We start from the raw sequence: 18,637 nt of genomic DNA on the forward strand, positions 1-18,637 counted from the left end.
TATTTATTCATTTTAGTTCAACAACAGTAAATTAAACCACAATAATTGTCACTTAGCTAATAGTGAAAACACGTAGAATACGTTGGAAGATTCATAAAAAAAATATAAAAAATTTCGAATGCCACAGCAAACAAACACTGCATTGATTTTTTTTTCTTTGGAAAGAGTAAATTGCATTTTGGAGCATCTATTTTATTTTATTTTATTTTTCTTGGGGTTCATGTGCATGCTTGTGTAGTTTTAATTACATGCACTTCCTATTTTAATATCTCAATATTATATTTTTATTTTTAATTTAGTTTAGTTTCTTACACTGCAACAACTAAGGGTGTGTTTGGCAAACACGTTGGGGAGGAGAGAAGCCCGTTTGAACTTCTTGAAAGTTTCACTTTGATGTTTGGCAATTTTTATTTTTGTGAACGCAGAATTGATTCTGCCTCTGAACCCACGTTTAGGAGAAGCTCAAATTTGTAGCTTCTGCGTTTCACGTTTCACGTTTCATGTTTAGGAGAAGCTAAAATATTTCTTTTTTACCAACCCTACCCTTCATTTTCTTCTATAAGAATGATACTAATAACTATTATCTTCACAGTCATTCTTTGTAATTCTTCCTACTTCTTCATAATTTTTTAGTTCCATTTTTTTCATCAAAATCGTTCAGATTTATTTCAATCACTAACAAATTGAAATTTTTTTATTTTTATTTGATTTTATTCATATGAATTTTATTTACGTTTTATGGTTTTTTTGTTCACATGATATATGTTGTTGGTTTTATGGAATTTTTATTATTTCTTATCTGTATAATTTTTTTCTATTCTTTAATGTACTCTATTTTTGTTTTGTATTAATTTTTTTTATTTTTTATTCTGAATTTGTAAAATTTGTAATTGTAATTGTAATTATTATATACTACGTTTATTATCAAAATTTTGAATAATATAAATTATGATCCTATAAAAAAGGATAAAATAAATAAAAAATTAATTATAAGTAACAATAGAGTCATAAATAATAAAAATTTATAGTCTAAAATAATACTAAATTAAAGAGTACTGACGATACTAAAAAAATTATAGAATATTTTCTTTTTGTGTGACATTATAAAATTTATAGTACTCTCTTTTATATTTTTATTTTTTATTGTATTTATTTATTTATATGATAAATATTTTTTATATTATTTTTTATAGTATTCTGATTTTGCAGGTATATAAAATTGATGTCTATTTTAGTAATTTTTCATCTAAAAGTGATTTTGAGTAGTATAATCCAAACAACATTTATTTTACTATAATCAATTTTGATATAAAGATTACCAAACATAAATCACATTAACCCAAACTAACTTATCATCAAAATCAATTTTACAAAATCAATTTTGTGCAAACTCTGGTTTGCAAACTGTAATCCAAACACACACTAACAAGTAACCCAAAATCCCAACGTCTCTCTGTCACAAACCAGTGAAAAACGACGTCGTATAAGTGTATAACTGGTCCACCGCCCCTGAGGAATACGTTGACCGTATAATAATACCGAATACGTAACAAATACGTACATACGAGTTCGTATGTCTGCATTTGTATCACGCTGTGTTCGTCGTTTTCTTTCATCATCAAAATCTCTGAAACTCTCACTCTCTCTCTCTAAACTTTCTCTCTCTACTGTACGTTCCTCGTGTTCTTCTCTCACAAGCCCTCACTTTTCACACACACTTCACGAACTTCATCACAATCACACACTCTCTTTTTCTATCTCTCTCTTTCATTTTCTCTCTCTATCTTTTAAGCATTTGTTTTATTGGTTCATTGTTCTCACGGTCAAAACTGAGCTCACTCTGTGTGTGTGTGAGAGAGCGAGAGAGAGAGAGTGAGTGAGTGAGTGTGTTGATGTGTACCTGAATGGCTCTCGCTTGTGTTCGCCGGAGACGATGAAGATTTCCGGCAAGTCACTTCACGCACCGCCGAACCCTACGCCGGACTCAGATCTCCAACCGCCGAAGTTGTTTCACCGGAAGAAGCCGAGGACGCCGGGGAAGAGGTTGAGGAAAATAGGAGCTCCGAACGGGAGGCGGAGCAGGCCGGAAACGCCGCTGCTGAAGTGGAAGATCCACGAGAGGAACGACGGCGGCGACGTTGGCGGAGTTGGAGACGATGATCCGGTCGAGGAGGACCAGAAGTCGGTCGTCGGAGCTGGCCGTAGAAGTTGCCGGAGGAAGAGTGAGACGGTGTCGGCTAGGAAGCTCGCTGCCGGACTGTGGCGGCTGCACCTGCCGGAGATGCCAATGGTGGTACGGAGGAGCGAGGATCGGTTGAGGCTTCAGGTAGAAAACAGTTCTTCGATTTGGATTTCGATTTTTTTCTGCTTCGTTTTTTCAATGTGTAGTCGCTTTGACGTGTTAGTTCTTCTTTCTGGTTTTGGAAACTTGATTTTATTTTTTATTTTTTTTCTCAGCTGAGAGTTACTGCTTCGTTTACTGTTTTCTAGAGTCCTTCATTGTGCAGTAAAATGTGTAGTATATTGTTGTTGTTTAATGCTATTATTGCTTGATTCTGGAGTAATGTTGACTTGTGTGAGATTCCGCTCTTTATCATCATTGTGCAGGATTCTAGCCTATAAAGTTTTTGTGTAGCTTACTCGTGAATACTGATGTAGTTTTACTCGGCACCTTTTCGTTTTGTTCTTTCTAATGATTGATTTTATATAAGTTGATTAGGTTTTCTTCTGTGTACATTGGCAACTGTGGATTCATTTCTTTGATTTATTGTTTGTATGTTACTGCATCGTAATTTTTGTCCATGTGGTTGGCATTGTTTTTGGTTCTTGGTCCTGATGTGCCACTCATCTGCAGCATGGAATCGGCCACGTAGGCCTCCCATTCCCCGGCCGTCCAAATGCCATGGCTCATGCTTCTGATCTGAAGAATCTATCCCAAAGTCCTCGTTCCATCTCTGGGCCAAAGAGCGGGCACTTCTGTGAGGTATGATTTTTGCTCCCCATTTTAATACGAACTATTAGAAGTGCTAGTAGCCTTTTGCAATTGAAGAATAGTGTGGGGAGCTTATGTACATGCATTGTGATCTTGTTACCTGGTTGTACTTGTGGTTAGTCATGCACATGCCTGTTTTAATCATACGTCTATGCTATGTGTGGAAGGAAGCAAATTCATTTTGGCTATAAATAGCAACAAACTATAAGCATCTCAACCTACAATACAATCATAGCAACACTGTAGTTCATGATTGTTGCATAGATCCGTCATCCATGCTGTGTACAATGTTAGAGGCTTTTTTAGAATGGCTTGGACAAAACACTTTTTACATTTTTCATTTACACTTACATGGTGAAAGTAGCTCTTAAAATATCAGGAACAGGAGGAATTTTTTTCCTTGCCGAGGAAAGGTTTTAAAAGCATATTGCTTTTACTTCTAAGAAGAGAGTAAGCAATTGAAGTGCTAATTGACTAATTCTAATCCTTCGTTTTCTTCAGCTTGAACCTTCTTTCCAGTTTTCCAACACTGAAATGGAGGGTGCAACAAAGTGGGATCCTTTATGTTTAAAAACATCTGATGAGGCACAACATATCTACAACCACATGAAATTTCTTGATCAAAAGGTAAGTGCTGTATCTGTGGTATCTGCCCTTGAAGCTGAATTAGAGCAAGCTCGCACACGAATTCAGGAGCTTGAGACTGAACGCCGCTCCTCCAAAAAGAAACTTGAGCATTTCTTGAAGAAAGTCAGTGAGGAAAGGGCCCAATGGCGAAGCAGAGAGCATGAGAAAATCCGTGCATACATTGATGACATTAAAGCCGAGTTGAGTCGTGAAAGGAAAAGTCGGCAAAGGTTTGAAATTGTCAATTCAAAGCTGGTTAATGAGTTAGCAGATGTCAAACTAGCAGCAAAGCGTTACATGCAGGAATATGAGAAGGAGAAGAAGGAAAGAAAATTGATTGAGGAAGTGTGTGATGAGCTTGCCAAGGAAATTGGAGATGACAAGGCTGAGGTTGAAGCGTTAAAGAGGGAGTCTATGAAACTTAGAGAAGAGGTCGAAGAGGAGAGAAAGATGTTACAGATGGCTGAAGTATGGCGTGAAGAACGTGTTCAAATGAAACTGATAGATGCAAAAGTTGCACTTGAAGATAAGTATTCACAGATGAATATACTTGTAGCTGAATTGGAAGCACTTCTTAAGTCAAAAGGTGTGAGCATAACTCCAAAGGAGATGAAAGAGGCACAGTCACTGCAACAGGCTGCAGCTGCAATGAACATTCAAGACATCAAAGGATTCTCATACGAGCCACCCAATTCAGAAGATATTTTTGCCATCTTTGAGGATATGAATTTCGGTGAACCCAATGAGAGGGAGATTGAGCCTTGTGTTTCTCACAGCCCCGGTAGTCATGCCTCGAAGATCCATAGAGTGAGTCCTGAAGCCAAAGTACTCAGTAAGAACAACATTCAGAGACATTCAGATGTATTCATGGATGATAATGGTGATATGGATGAAGATGAAAGTGGATGGGAGACTGTGAGTCATGTTGAAGATCAAGGCTCAAGTTATTCGCCAGAAGGGAGTGTCCAGTCTTTCAAGAAGAATCATCGACAGAGTAATGTCTCGGGGAGGAGTGTGCTCGAATGGGAAGAAAATGCAGGCCAGGAGACACCAATCACTGAAATCAGTGAAGTGTGCTCTATACCCGCTAAGCAATCAAAGAAGGTATCATCTATAGCAAGGCTTTGGAAGTCGGGCCCAACCAACGGCGATAATTACAAAATAATCTCTTTGGAGGGAATTCATGGAAGGCTTTCAAATGGAAGGTTATCTAATGTGGGAATCATGTCCCCAGATCATGGTTCAGGTAAAGGAGGTTTAAGCCCCCAAGACATTCTATACCAGTTGAGTCCTCCTGATTCGGGAAATCTGCATCGAGGCATGAAAGGATGCATTCCGCGCACTGGACAGAAGCATAGCTTGAAAACCAAACTTTTGGAAGCTAGGATGGAAAGCCAGAAGGTTCAGTTGCGCCATGTTCTTAAACAGAAGATTTAGGTGCAACCAAGGCACATGTTGGCATGAAGAAATCCGCCAGGTACAAATATGGAAAAACTGCTCAGAAGATGATGAGGGGCCTTTGATCAATTGCACAAGTTACGCTTCAGACTTATAGTTCATGTCTCAGTTCTTCGTTACATCATTCTTACTAAGCATTGAGCAGAAAATGTATCTCAAAAGAAGATGGAATAATCGTCTTTGGAAAATAGCTTTGTAATATGTAGGATCTTGAGGGAGATTATGAGAAGCATGTATCTTTTGTTGTATCAATTTTAGTCGAGGGAAGAAAAATACAGATGATAAAATATAGATGTTGGCAATATCTTTTTTTATTTTTTATTTTCCGGATTTTGATTTTCTATTGTTGCAGATGTCGCTTAGGAGTTGTTGTAGATTGTACTATTGTAGTAAGAGATAATAATAAAGATAATTTCTGGACTCGGTAAAGTAAAAGAGAACTTCATAGTTCATACTTGAATGCTGGGACCATTTCCTCATTCCATTTGTTTATGTTCATTCTGATAGCGAGTGTCGTTATAACATCTGGGTTACAAGTAGCGAAACTGAAATTATTAGAAGCATATTATTTTTTTATATTTTAAAATAATTTTAGAGTTTAATTTCGATATATTGTAAGTATTATATGTGTATCTAATCATGTATTATAAATGCTCATATAAAATGGATGTGAATGTATAAAATATTTTATACTATCACAATTAAACATATTAAAATTCTAAAAATATTATTTACAAATTAAAATTAGTTATTAAAATTAATTATTGTGTATTTATGTATAAATATATGTATAATTTAACTTATTTTTAATATGTATTTTTATGTTAATATATATTTTATACTAGTAACTAATTTTAATGGCATCTAAAATTGTAAAATTTTTAGTTTTCATTTTTATTTTCTAATTACAAAATGGGTAGAAACTCGAGTCCTTGACTGATTTGACTAAATTTTTATGTAACGACTTTTAATTTTCAACTTCACATGAATTGGATTGTTGAGTTTTCACCTACAAAATGCTATTTAGGTCTATATTATTTGAAATTGTTTAGTGTTAGCAAATAATAATTAAAAGAAATAAAAACAAGTGAGAAACAATTACAAGGGAAGGGGAAGGTGTAGCTTTCCGGAGAATCCTCGCCGTCACTTTTAGAGTTCTAGTGTCTAGAATGGCACTGAAAAATAATGTCTTTGAATCAATAACCCGCCAAAATTATCACAAATTTTCTCAGCTACTACACTGCAATTTCAATTCCCTCCATTTTCCCCAAATTCAAAAACCCTCTAAACCCTAATATCCAATCCTCTTTCTTTCTCAATCACTCTCTCGTTCTCCCTCAATCTCTCTCTGCAACTCATGGAAGCTCCATCCTTCTCTCTGGGCCTCGATTTCACTTTGGATTCCCAGCCACCTGAACCTGAACCTGAACCAGAACCAGAACCACATTCTCCAATCCATCTTCCTCAAATCAACGATGGCAACGATTTGAATCAAGAGGAAGTACCCGATTCCGACCCGGATGCCGCACCCGATCCACCTCGCCGCATCCTCAAGCGCCTCCGCCGTGGCCTCCCCCCGCCCCCGCAGCCGCCCCTGCAGCCGCAGCCCCCGCAACCGCAGCCGCCGCAGCAGCAGCAGCAGCAGGAACCTGTTTTCAATTTCGATGACGAAGACATCGAAGAGTTCTCCTCACAAGACAATGACCACGATCGCCTTCGAGGTTATAAATTGCACTTCTCAACTAAAAAAAAGGCTAATCTTGAAGTTCAACACATAAAATACATCATCTCAGTTAATTACAAGTTTTCAATTCTAAATTTTGTATATTTTTTTTTGTGGCAATAGTAAATGAACATTCATCAACAAGGAGCCATCCAGTGTGTAGCAGCTCCAAGGTCTCATTGAGTGGTTCTGGATTTTTGACTCCTCATTCGTCATCTAGGGTTACAAAACGGAAGGAACCTTGTCCTGATGATGTTCCGGTTTCTGCTAAAATGGAAACTGGTCATCGTGGGTTGATGTTTCCCAAATTAACAACTAGCCCTCTCCGAAGGTTTAAGTTGCTCTCTGATTCTGATTCCGATTCTGATTCGGATGTAGAGGAAATTGTGGCGAGTAAAGAAAACAAGAATGCAGCTGCTCCTGTTCAGCAAAGTACAACGAAATTGAAGTGTAGTGTGGACCAAGATCCTGACCTGTGGAAGGATTTTTCTCCTGTAAAGAAATTTTCGATTCCCACACCAGCTTTTGATGAGTTTTGTGAGGAGTACTATCAGTCTGTGAAGAACAAGGGAGTGGCAAATTCGGGGATTGATGTGGCTGGAAGTTGCTCCAAGAGGTCTCTTGGGGTTAATGTGAGTGACAATTTCTAACATCTTAAATTCAGAAAATTTCCTTTTAACACCATTCATTTATGATTTTCTCAAATGGGAATAAGTAGAATTACTAACATCGATTCTTAGTATAGATGGCAAAAAACAAGGAGTCTGAGAGCTCAGGGATTCATGTGGCTGGAAGTTGCGGAACAGGGCATACGGGGGTTAATTCTAGCTGCCAAGGTGATCAGCAGCATTGGGAGTCTGAAGGGCCTCTTCCTCCTTCTCACCGGTACTTTTTCCATGCTGATCCGAGGATTCAGCAATTGGTCCGCAGCAGACTCTGTAATTTTTCTCCGCTAGGCATCAACAAAGTGAATCAACAAGCTAATGCATCAAATATTGATTACATGTAATACCTTTTATGCTTGCTGATGGCTAAAGAAGAAACACTTTGCCAGTTATGTTGAATTGTTTGTAATTTTCGGTTTCAGGGGACAATTTGGCAATGGGGGAGCTTCTGCCCAGAAAGGTCCTGTTAAGAGCTCGACAAGGGGGAATAACAGATCAAGAAATTTTTCTGCTGAGGAAAACTTAGGTGCTTCCGAAGGCTGGGTGGATCCTAGAGCCAGAGGTGTTTCGCAGTTCAGCAATGGAGAATCTTCTAGAAAGAAAGCAACAAAGAGGAATGGCTCTAAGAAGAACCAGACAAACAAATCAAGTTCTTCGAATGTTTCGCATACTACTACAAACTGGGTGGAACCCAAGAGTCGCACCAGTATGCCAAAAGATGCGGGCAAACGGCGTGTTCAAGCAAGTGGTCAATCCGTTGGTCATTGGTTTACATCACCTGAAGGAAGAAAGGTATGTGTGCTTGTAGTAGTTCAAACATGAACATTTCAGAATCTGATTCTCGTATCTTGGAACCGCAGGTTTATGTCAACAAAAGTGGACAGGAGCTAACAGGCCAAGCTGCATATAGACAGTATCGGAGGGTACATCTGCTTACATACTATTTTCACATTGAATTGTCATTTTGGATGTTACATGGCTTTGAAATAATGCTTTTGAATCTTGCAGGAGAGTGGTGCAGGATCCAGGAAGTCAAAAAAGAAAACTAGTGTCAAAAGGGAAAATTCCAAGAAGAGAAACCGAAACAATTGATAGCGGAATATGTTTCTTCCCAACATGGTTCACATCCTGTATATTACTTTGTAGATCCAATTAGCATTACCCAATTATAGGTTTGGTTGTGTTAAATTTTCTATAAGCTTCTCGTGTCATGTTTTCAAATGGTGGCAAGAGAACTAGCAATCTAGAATGCAGCATCACCCTTCATTCTTGTGTTGCTTCTGAAGTTTCAATGCAAAATAATCATCACAAGTGATCAATGTGTTGAGCTGATATCAATTGCTCCCATGAAATGAAGTCAACTTGAGATATTGTTTCAAGTGGTCCAAATTGATGCTTTGGTTCCTTTTCCGTTCGATTCATTGTTTATGTTAATGTTAGATTTGCATTTTTTTTTATCTCCATTTGGAAAGAAATTAATACCCTGTGAGCTAGTTGATTTTCCAACATTTTCTTCTTCGGGAATGTTTGTCTGGACTTGAAATGTAATACAAGATAAAAGATTAAAAAATAAAAATAAAAAACTAGGTTCAAGTGAATGATCATTAACTGATACCTTCCATTCCCAATAAATAGATAATCAAAGGTTTAGGGTTGGTTCAACTTTATATCAAGTAGTAAGAGGTGAAGCTACCAAATTAACATGATTATATGTATGGACAAATCTTATACGAAAATTGGGAAGACCTTAATATACGTTTCTATAAGAACCAGCAAGTACACAGTGCATAAAGTATATGCCAAAAAAGGTGGATGGAGGCTCGGGAAATAAAACGAAAAACAAATAAATGATTGGGCATTTTTCTTACTATTAACCTTCATTTTAACTAAAAAATACAAAGATTTGCATCCTTCACATGCTACCTATGTCTACCTGAAATAATCTACATTTATGAGAATTGTTCATGGAGATTAGAAGTGTTTTGATTGTTGTCACTCTTGTCAAATGGAACTTAAGTACCTTTGGATCCCAATATCCGCTGACACACACTGAAACAACAAAGCCATAAAATTCGACTCTTCAGATAAAATCAAGGGATAACAAATAAAAAAGGTGTACACTTCTGCAAAGAAAAATGGATAGGGAAGATCATACAATTTCAACTCCTCTGCCTTGCTCTTTATATCACTTGACCAAAATACTGGATCAGAGGTCTTAGGCAAGGTATCTTGTTGCTGCATCTTTTCTCTTAGCCACTGTTCTGCTTTATTGCACTCATTGATGATCTGAAACAAGAAAGTAGTAATCACTTGAAACTTTATGTTAAAGGAAGAACCCCAATACTTCTGCAACTATTGTTATTGTACCTGTTCTTTATGATCAGGTGGAAGAGAATCTACAGACATGCGGTACTCAACAATGTAACTTAACAAATCTCTTGTAGATTCCACTCTGTCTGCTTCGTCTTTGTACTGATTCTCAACTGGATTAACAAGCTACATGAAGATGAAGAATGTAAACAAGTATGGTGTCAGAAACATGGAGGTCCTGGAAGCGAAAAATAGCCTGTCTTAGATCTTCCAGTATAGCAGAATAAGCATGTATGGTTTCATCGTCACCATCACCGTAAAGCCACTCTTCACTCTCTCGCAGGCTTCTAGATATGCCATCCCTCCTCCTTGGTTGCAAAGCTCCGATATGTGTTGAAAAGCTATTCAACAAACAGAGATAAATTTGTGCCAATCAACAAAGAAAGCGAGCGCCTTTGTCCTAAAAATTTGTGGCTGTATAAACAAAGTACATGAATCACAGAAAAACCCACTTGCATCTTCTCAGAACAAATAATACAGACACTAAAACAATGGAGACAGAGACAGTTGTGTTTCTTTCCATGTCCTAACTATTCCTAATTTTAGCGGATAGAAAATTAAGCAAATTTTTTCCCAAGACGGATATTTTGCCTTTGTCTCTTTCTCCAAACATGTTTGTCTTTCAATGTGTTTGTATTTCTGTCCTAGCACAGCTACCAAACAGGACCTAAGATATAAGACACTTACCTTAGTCCTCGTTTCATAGATGTAATGACTCCAAGGCATTCCTCTTGTCTTTAGTTAGCTCCATTCTAGTGTCCTGCTGCGCCAATCGGATTTCTTTTTCTTCAGCTTCTGATATCTCGGCCTTGTACTCACTAGTACATGAAACTTGTTAGCGTTATCTTTTCCCGCACCACCAGCCTGTAAAAAAGCATGATAGTAACATTTTCATTCACTCAAATCACCAACATGAATCATATCTGCAATCAAAACAATCTCCACAATATAAAAATGTACAGATCCAATGTCATAGATCATGAAAACAAATTTCAACAGACATTTTACAAAATTCAATGGCAGAAATGATTGGATAATCGATTTTAGCTATAAAAATTTTATCTTCAAGGTAAGATTGCAAGCAATATCTAACAACTAATATCTTCGGTGTGTGAGAGAGAGAGAGAGATATGGAGAGGAATAATACTTCATGTCTATGCTCTGAGTTTCTGCAATGATCGGCTGTCCAAGAAATGTGTTCAACATCCATTGCTTCGGAATCTGAACGATGATTAGTTTTTAGCTGTTGTAACTGAATTATCCACATGACTCTCGATCAAGTAAAGACATTAAATTACTTTTAAAAAAGAAAAAGAAAGGAACAAAGGTTAATATGCATGGCAATCTCTCAGAAAATTAATAGTGTGAAGTAGGGAGGTAAACAATGAGTGTTCTTACTTACTCTAGCTGATTTGATACTGACGATTCCATGCAAGTTGAGTTGAACTCTAACTTTAACTCGTGCCATACTATAATGAAGGGATCCATGGAAAGGACCAATCTGAAATTAGACATTACTATATAAGAATCGCTCAGTACCAAACAGAAAAGCTAAGAAGATCATGTCATAAGGATATACTTGATGCTATTCATAGAAACATACACGCGCACGCGCACACACAAATAGCAAAAAATCACTTTCAAATCAAAACAGGGTTGTAGAGAAGACATACTGTGAATCTGCTAATTTTAGGAGATATCCCAGGTTGTATGTCACGGTAAATTTTAGAAGGTTAGATTTAACAGTATTTGTATAATTATTTGGAGTGTTTGAGAATGTTCTAGATGGTTCCGGAACGTTCTAGAAGGTCCCGGCATACTCTAGAAGGTTCTAGAAGACTCTGGAAAGTCATAGAGTATTCTAGAAGAGTGTGGATGTATATAGGAGTATAAAGAGTAGTATGAAAAAATTTAGAAGTATTTAGAAAATTGTGGTATGATAGATATTTGTAATGAAGGTTCTAGATGATTAATTTAGACCGTTGATTAGATTTAATCCTAACCATCCATTGAGGAGGTAGATGGCTATAAATAGGAGGTGAGAGTTAGTGTGAGTTGTGTGTAAATCATTTGTAACAAACACTTGAGTAATAAAGTATTCTTCCACCAAAGCTTCTTTTTTCTTGTGTTCTTAGCTTTCTTGCTAAGTATTTGAGGGATAGGCTGACTTGGTCTTAGCTCAAGAGGTTGAGTAAGTTCGAGTGTCGGCACGGTAGCGTTGGAGTGTGTCCAAGGCCGTGACAATTTGGTATCAGAGAAGGTTCGAGAGGGAGCACACGTGGCTTGTGGGTATGACTTCTAGTATCACCATGGAGCATGTTGAGTTTCAAAGAAGAGGAATACTATTCCTTCTCAATGGGGAGGCAAGAAGATCCGTTCTTCAAGTGAGCCTAGAGGTAAGGACTCTAACTTCTTAGAAGAGAGAGTTTCTGTGTTAGAGAATGTTCTATCCTCTATGGATGAGTGTTTTCAAAGGATAGAACATGATAAGGAGACCCTCGAAGCTCACGTGTTAGGAGAACTAGATGCTTTTAAAGAAAGCATGCTCCAGATCGAAGAGAAGCTTGAGAATTCCTTAAAGCTATTTGAGGAAGTTCGAGTTTGGTTCGAGGAGGCAAATTCTCGACCAACCATTATAAGGGAGACGACAAAGATTGATCTCCCCAAACCAAAGGAGTTCAAGGGCGTAAGGGACGCTAACGAGGTGGAGAACTTTCTATGGCAAATGAAGAGGTACTTCGAAAGCCAAGGGGTGGTCGAAGAAGCAATAAAGATACGCACTGTAGCTCTCTACCTTTCTGATAATGCTACTTTGTGGTGGAGAAGAAAGTGCGTAGATATGGAAAAGGAAACTTGCAACATAGCCACATAGGAAGATTTCAAAAGAGAGTTAAAAAGACAATTCTTCTCTGAGAATGTAGTTTATGAAGCAAGGAAGAAGTTGAGGGAATTGAAGTGTGAGAGTAGTGAACTCCTTTACGTAGTTGCTAATCGTACTCTTGTGGGAAGATCAATCTTTGTCGTCTCCCTTATAATGGTTGGTCGAGAATTTGCCTCCTCGAACCAAACTTGAACTTCCTCAAATAACTTTAAGAAATTCTCAAGCTTCTCTTCGATTTGGAGCATACTTTCTTTAAAAGCATCTAGTTCTCCTAACACGTGAGCCTCGATGGTCTCCTTATCATGTTCTATCCTTTGAAAACACTCATCCATAGAGATAGAACATTCTCCAACACAGAAACTCTCTCTTCTAAGAAGTTAGAGTCCTTACCTCTAGGCTCACTTGAAGAACGGATCTTCTTGCCTCCCCATTGAGAAGGAATAGCATTCCTTCCTCTTTAAAACTCAACATGTTCCATGGTGATACTAGAAGTCATATCCACAATCCACATGTGCTCCCTCTCGAACCTTCTCTGATACCAAATTGTCACGGCCTTGGACACACTCCAATGCTACCATGCCGGCACTCGAACTTACTCAACCTCTTGAGCTATGACTAAGTCAGCCTAACCCTCAAATACTTAGCAAGAAAGCTAAGAACACAAGAGAAAGAAAGCTTTGGTGGAAGAACACTTTATTGCTCAAGTGTTTGTTACAAATGATTTACACACAACTCACACTAACTCTCACCTCTTATTTATAGCCATCCACCTCCTCAATGGATTGTTAGGATTAAATCTAATCAACGTTCTAGATTAATCATCTAGAACCTTCATTACAAATATCCATCATACCACAATTTTCTAAATACTTCTAGATTTTTTCATACTACTCTTTATACTCCTATATACATCCACATTCTTTTAGAATACTCTATGACTTTCCAGAGTCTTCTAGAACCTTCTAGAGTATGCCGGGACCTTCTAGGACATTCTAGAATGTTCCAGAATCATCTAGAACATTCTCAAACACTCCAGAAAATTATACAAATACTGTTAAATCTAACCTTCTAAAATTTACCGTGACTCGGATTAGCATAGAATGCTTCCAAACGTAGCAAGTTACTGAAACAAAATGTAAGGGTTTTAACACTTGGAATAGGTTGGCCTTTAGGGAAAATCACATCCTTTGGTTCTGCAGAAATTGGACCTTCCTCTGATGAAATTCCGATTGAAAAAAGGCATAGAATCCTGGACCTAAAACAAGCATGAAAATTTTACATTCATTTAATTTCATAGAGAATGATACAAGATATCAAGCAATAATAACCAAAAAAAAAAGTCCAAATTAGACAGAAAAATAAAGCTAGGTAACCACTTGAACTCAGCTCATTTGTTATTACCACTGTATTGTTTGCAACATACTAACCTTGTATTCCTTGAAACGCAAAGCAGGACTCAGCATTGCACACTGAAGAGCACAACCTCGAGCTACACACTCGCTAGCATTCAGCGTTCGGCCGGGTTCTCTTTTGAACAGAGAAGTTAATAATCTAGTTATAGCTGGAATCCTCGAACCAGAGCCAACTAGCTCAACAGAATGAATCTTTTCTACACTTAAGCCTGCATCAGCCAATGCTTTGTTGCAAGGAACACAAATTCTCTCCAATAGTCCTGATGCCAAATTCTCGAATTCTTCCATCTTGATAAGTCCCTTAACATCCTTTTCATCCATCAAGCACTCAATGTTCAGAGGAGCCTCTGCATTTGCACTCAAAACCTTCTTCAATTTCTCGCATGGTGACCGCAGCCTGATACACGCCCTGGCATTAGAATACACATCAGTGCTGTATTGTTCCCTAAATTACACTAAGCTCCAGTCGAAAACATGCGAAAGCATCTTCATTTTCCCATCCTGAAATGCTGCAATAGAGACCTGGGTATCACAATGACCAACATCAACAAATGCAACATAAATTGGGGCTGCAATGGAAAAATCCGTTTTGTAAATTCCATAACCAATACCCGTTGCAGTACAATCATGAATCAATCTCAAAGGCTTCAACCCAACAATTGGTGCTACATTTAGATAGGCCCGTCTCTGCAAGTCAGAGAAGTATGAAGGAACCCCTATAACACAACCCTAAACAGAGATCCCCAAAATTTTCAGCTATAATCTTGAAGTGAGCAAAAAGCATTGCTAATATCTGAACCAGTGAAAATCTATGATTCTCCTTCAAGTATTTCAAATGAATCAGAACACCAACATCCGGGCCTTCAGAAGTTTCAACAGCAAGCATTTTCATCTCCTTTTGAACATCAGGGTCCGAAACTTTCCTCCCTATCAATCTCTTCACTTGAGACACTCTGGATTTGGGGTGCCCTAACACGCACCCTGTGTTTTGAGCATCCGTCGCCACGTGGACAACATGCACCCTGCGTGTTGAGCATCCGTCGCCACGTGGCAACACGCACCCTGCGTGTTCCCAGCGGCACAACGAGCTGGTGCCTTGCCTTTAAAGGAGAGGAGGGCAGGGAGCTTAAACATAGTGGAGCTCATTCTCCATATGCAGTGGTGAAAGTGATTGAGAGAGATTGAGAGTGAGAGTGAGAGTGAGAGCGAGGGTGAGTAGCGTGGAGGAAGAGGCTCTGGTCTGGTTGAAGAAGATAAGTGTTAGTGACTAGTGAGAGGAAGGAGTGTGTTTAGCAATTATGGTTCGTGATTATGCTAATCCAGCAGAACATGTTACTAATTATTTGAGACAGCCTAATGTGGTAAGTTTAAAATCTTTGTTGATTTAATCTTTACTATTAAGAAGGTATTATATTTAGTGTGGTTAGTTGAGTTGATGTTATTATTAGTAGTAAGTTAAATAATTTTCTGTGATAATATTAACAATTTTAATAATCTTAATTACTATCGTTTGCATATTATTATTAGTAGTAAGTTAAATAATTTTCTGTGATATTATTATTAGAAATAAGTTAAATAATTTTAATTACTTCCGTTATGATATTTTTATATTTTTTATATTAAACATTATTTTTCTTCAACTCAGTAAGTAACATAATTTATAATGTAATTGTTAAAATTAATAAATAATATAAATGAAAATGATTTTTTTGGTATTTTTGTAATTTTGTGTTACTTTATTTTATGTTGTAATATTTATATTTTGTACTAGTTGTTAGTTATTAATATTAATAAATATAGAAAATAAAAAAATGTAATTTTTAGAGTTTTATATAATTATTTTGAATTTCTGTTTTAATTTTTTATAATTTTATTATAATTTATATTATATTTTATGAAAATAATTTTGAGTTTAAATTTTGGACGACTATGAAATTGTTTTTTATTTTCTGTATCAGGCTAACAGGAATTTGCTGCCTCGTAAGCTTGATCCGCCAGAATTGTGGCACCCGACGGTTGATCAGGCTTTACGAACAACGGGATTCTACCATGTATCAAGAGTGGGACAGATTAGAGGGCATTCCGCCTTACTGTCTGCTCTTGTAGAAAGATGGAGGCCGGAGACTCATTCTTTCGTATTGCCAGTCGGCGAGGTTACAGTAACCCTAGAGGACGTGTTACACATATTTGGCCTACCGATTGAGGGAGAGGTTGTGACTGGTTGGACCGATAGTAGTCAGGACTTCTTGGTCAACCACAGCATGGTGATTTTTGGCAGCGAACCCATTGTGAGTAGTTCATCTAAAAGTTACATAAAGCTAGCCTGGGTTCGCCATATCAGAGATACACAGCCTCTAGATACTTTGGAGTCTGTTCAACGATACGTTAGGTGTCAACAACATATGCCCACGCAAAGTACCTACCACTGCTTCAAAACTTTGAGCATATCAGCACTTACAGTTGGGGGTCAGCAACTCTCGCACATCTTTATAGGTCACTGTGTCGTGCATCGCGGTACGATTGCAAGGAGATGGATGGCCCGCTTGATTTGTTGTTCGTTTGGGCGTGGGAGCGAATGCCCTTTCTTGCCCCCATTCCAAGACAGCAGCTTGCACTCGCTGATATACCAGTTGCACGCAGGTAACACCGTATAGTACTAATTTATTGGAGTTTGACTCATATTTTATTTATGTTTTACTAACAAAATGTAATTTAAACTCTGTTATAACGTTGTGTATTGCAGGTGGAGTCATCATCCACGAACCAGGGCGTGGATATCGAAGAGCGTGGCGTCTATTAGGCATGACATAGACTACATGGAAGAGGTCAGTATCGGCATTAATTTACAAGAATAATTTATGGAATTAATAATCTAACTTAGCCCACGCAACATTTTGCAGTTTGTCTGGCGGCCATACCTCGACATTATCATTCCAGCCGAACTACATCACCACCTTGATGTGTGTGACACGATAGGGCCATTGATTTCATTCGAGTGTGTCGAATGGCATCCTGTAGACCGAGTGGTTCGTCAGTATGGGTATGCACAGTCTCCCCCTCTGCCGGCACAGGCCATCCCTCTTGACCATCATTGTTACACTCTTCGGGGAGTACAGTGCCATGATTGGAGCACAATACTCAATGAATGGATTCAACAGTGGGGGAACCGCCGCAGCAGTCGGTTGCGAGATAGGAATCTGCAACCAATTGTTGACTTTAGCCCGTCTACCGAGTACCGTAGTTGGTACGGTGGATTATTCTGGATGTACCTAAGGTTGTCGAAGTTGATTCAGCAGCCACCCCATTATCCACCCCAGCAGCCATATGCAGTGTTTCATCCATTTCCTTATCATCGCCCACTTCTACCTCAGCCATCACAGCAGTTGCCACAACCACCCCATTATCCACCGCAACAGCCACCCCATTTTCCACCCCAACAGCCACCCCAGCAGCCATATGCAGTGTTTCAGCCATTTCCTTATCATCGCCCGCTTCTACCTCAGCCATCACAACAGTCGCCGCAGTCACACCGAGCATTGGTGGACGGATCGGCTCGTCGGAGCCATCGTACCCCCACACCCGATAGCCGAGCGAGTGGTTCCATCGATCCGCATGTTGGGATGAATACAGGACGTCAGAATGTGCTAGCAGCAGCTCCGAGCGATCTGGACTTGAATGCGTCGACATAGCAGAAGGTTGTTGCTGAGTATATCCCTGGTCCTTCCGCTCCAGTAGAAGCAGGTGGGTCAGGTCCAGTCGATGGATAGGCAGTTGGTCATCAGTACAACCTAGGGACAGATGTCCGTCCATCGAACAAGTTTACTCCGTCAAGTGTTAACAAGATAGTGAACAAGACGATAGGATTTTTTAAGAAGAAACCGTGAGCTGATTAGTCGAACTTAGTCTATTTACTGTTTGTTTTAGTTGCACTCATCTTCAATTTAGTCGAACTTAGTTTATTTAATCTTTGTATTAGTTGTATGCGGCTTCAGTTGACTCGAACTAAATATCATTTAATCTCTGTATTAGTTGCAATCATCTTTAGTTGATTCAAACTCAATATTATTTCATCTTTGTATTAGTTGTAATTAACATTCAATAAGCAAACTTAGAAATATATAAACTTGAAAATACATTAACTTAAAAAATACATAAACTTGAAAATTCAGAATCCAACCACAACGAACAATTGACCTCTATAACTGAAAATAATCCCTATGAACCACCATTGTCACCAACCCCACTAGGTCTAGCATGTTGCGGATATCTACTACGACTATGACCCTGTCTCCCGCAAAGACCATACCTGTGGACCACGAATTTCCCATGAATCTATTTCATTTAGATAGCAAGTCGACTTGGGACGACCTTTTGATGTTCGTCTCAAGGCAGGATTCGCAACCATCATCAGTCACGGGTAATTAGGTCATGTCTCCGTGTCGCCCAATGGGACAAACTCAATTCTGTAGACCTTATGATCGAGGTACTGGTTAGCGCAGCATGCAATAA

At 38.4% G+C, this 18,637-nt stretch overlaps 3 protein-coding genes and 1 pseudogene across 3 annotated transcripts; 3 read left to right on the forward strand and 1 right to left on the reverse strand.

The window, feature by feature from the left end:
* The first annotated feature begins 1,633 nt into the window (after positions 1 to 1,633).
* On the forward strand, positions 1,634 to 5,537 carry LOC130941957 (uncharacterized). Its single transcript, XM_057870613.1, has 3 exons — positions 1,634 to 2,326; positions 2,855 to 2,983; positions 3,494 to 5,537. The coding sequence occupies exons 1-3, from the start codon at positions 1,934 to 1,936 to the stop codon at positions 5,054 to 5,056; spliced, it is 2,085 nt and encodes a 694-aa protein (XP_057726596.1). The 5' UTR covers positions 1,634 to 1,933; the 3' UTR covers positions 5,057 to 5,537.
* A 658-nt stretch (positions 5,538 to 6,195) lies between these two features.
* On the forward strand, positions 6,196 to 8,946 carry LOC130941572 (uncharacterized). Its single transcript, XM_057870127.1, has 6 exons — positions 6,196 to 6,798; positions 6,924 to 7,432; positions 7,546 to 7,805; positions 7,888 to 8,257; positions 8,326 to 8,388; positions 8,474 to 8,946. Exons 1-6 carry the CDS (start codon positions 6,435 to 6,437, stop codon positions 8,555 to 8,557), a joined length of 1,650 nt encoding a protein of 549 aa, XP_057726110.1. The 5' UTR covers positions 6,196 to 6,434; the 3' UTR covers positions 8,558 to 8,946.
* Positions 8,947 to 9,164: 218 nt separating this feature from the next.
* On the reverse strand, positions 9,165 to 16,638 carry LOC130941216 (heat shock 70 kDa protein 16-like; annotated as a pseudogene).
* On the forward strand, positions 15,272 to 18,109 carry LOC130940247 (MADS-box MEF2 type transcription factor MIG1-like). Its single transcript, XM_057868342.1, has 4 exons — positions 15,272 to 15,489; positions 16,087 to 16,768; positions 16,872 to 16,953; positions 17,029 to 18,109. Exons 2-4 carry the CDS (start codon positions 16,659 to 16,661, stop codon positions 17,815 to 17,817), a joined length of 981 nt encoding a protein of 326 aa, XP_057724325.1. The 5' UTR covers positions 15,272 to 15,489; positions 16,087 to 16,658; the 3' UTR covers positions 17,818 to 18,109.
* The last annotated feature ends 528 nt before the right edge of the window (positions 18,110 to 18,637 follow it).

Source organism: Arachis stenosperma, chromosome 7, assembly GCF_014773155.1.
Source record: "Arachis stenosperma cultivar V10309 chromosome 7, arast.V10309.gnm1.PFL2, whole genome shotgun sequence".
NCBI classification, from domain to species: Eukaryota; Viridiplantae; Streptophyta; class Magnoliopsida; order Fabales; family Fabaceae; genus Arachis; species Arachis stenosperma.

What these genes read in the sequence shown, in the direction of transcription:
- LOC130941957 (XM_057870613.1), top strand. Translation starts at nt 1,934, where the DNA reads ATGAAGATTTCCGGCAAGTCACTTCACGCACCGCCGAACCCTACGCCG. An exon ending in AGGATCGGTTGAGGCTTCAG is followed by an intron (nt 2,327 to 2,854) that starts GTAGAAAACAGT and finishes ACTCATCTGCAG; the next exon opens with CATGGAATCGGCCACGTAGG. An exon ending in AGAGCGGGCACTTCTGTGAG is followed by an intron (nt 2,984 to 3,493) that starts GTATGATTTTTG and finishes CGTTTTCTTCAG; the next exon opens with CTTGAACCTTCTTTCCAGTT.
- LOC130941572 (XM_057870127.1), top strand. Translation starts at nt 6,435, where the DNA reads ATGGAAGCTCCATCCTTCTCTCTGGGCCTCGATTTCACTTTGGATTCC. An exon ending in AGAGGTCTCTTGGGGTTAAT is followed by an intron (nt 7,433 to 7,545) that starts GTGAGTGACAAT and finishes TTCTTAGTATAG; the next exon opens with ATGGCAAAAAACAAGGAGTC. An exon ending in CATATAGACAGTATCGGAGG is followed by an intron (nt 8,389 to 8,473) that starts GTACATCTGCTT and finishes TGAATCTTGCAG; the next exon opens with GAGAGTGGTGCAGGATCCAG.
- LOC130940247 (XM_057868342.1), top strand. Translation starts at nt 16,659, where the DNA reads ATGGATGGCCCGCTTGATTTGTTGTTCGTTTGGGCGTGGGAGCGAATG. An exon ending in GATATACCAGTTGCACGCAG is followed by an intron (nt 16,769 to 16,871) that starts GTAACACCGTAT and finishes TGTGTATTGCAG; the next exon opens with GTGGAGTCATCATCCACGAA. An exon ending in ACATAGACTACATGGAAGAG is followed by an intron (nt 16,954 to 17,028) that starts GTCAGTATCGGC and finishes AACATTTTGCAG; the next exon opens with TTTGTCTGGCGGCCATACCT.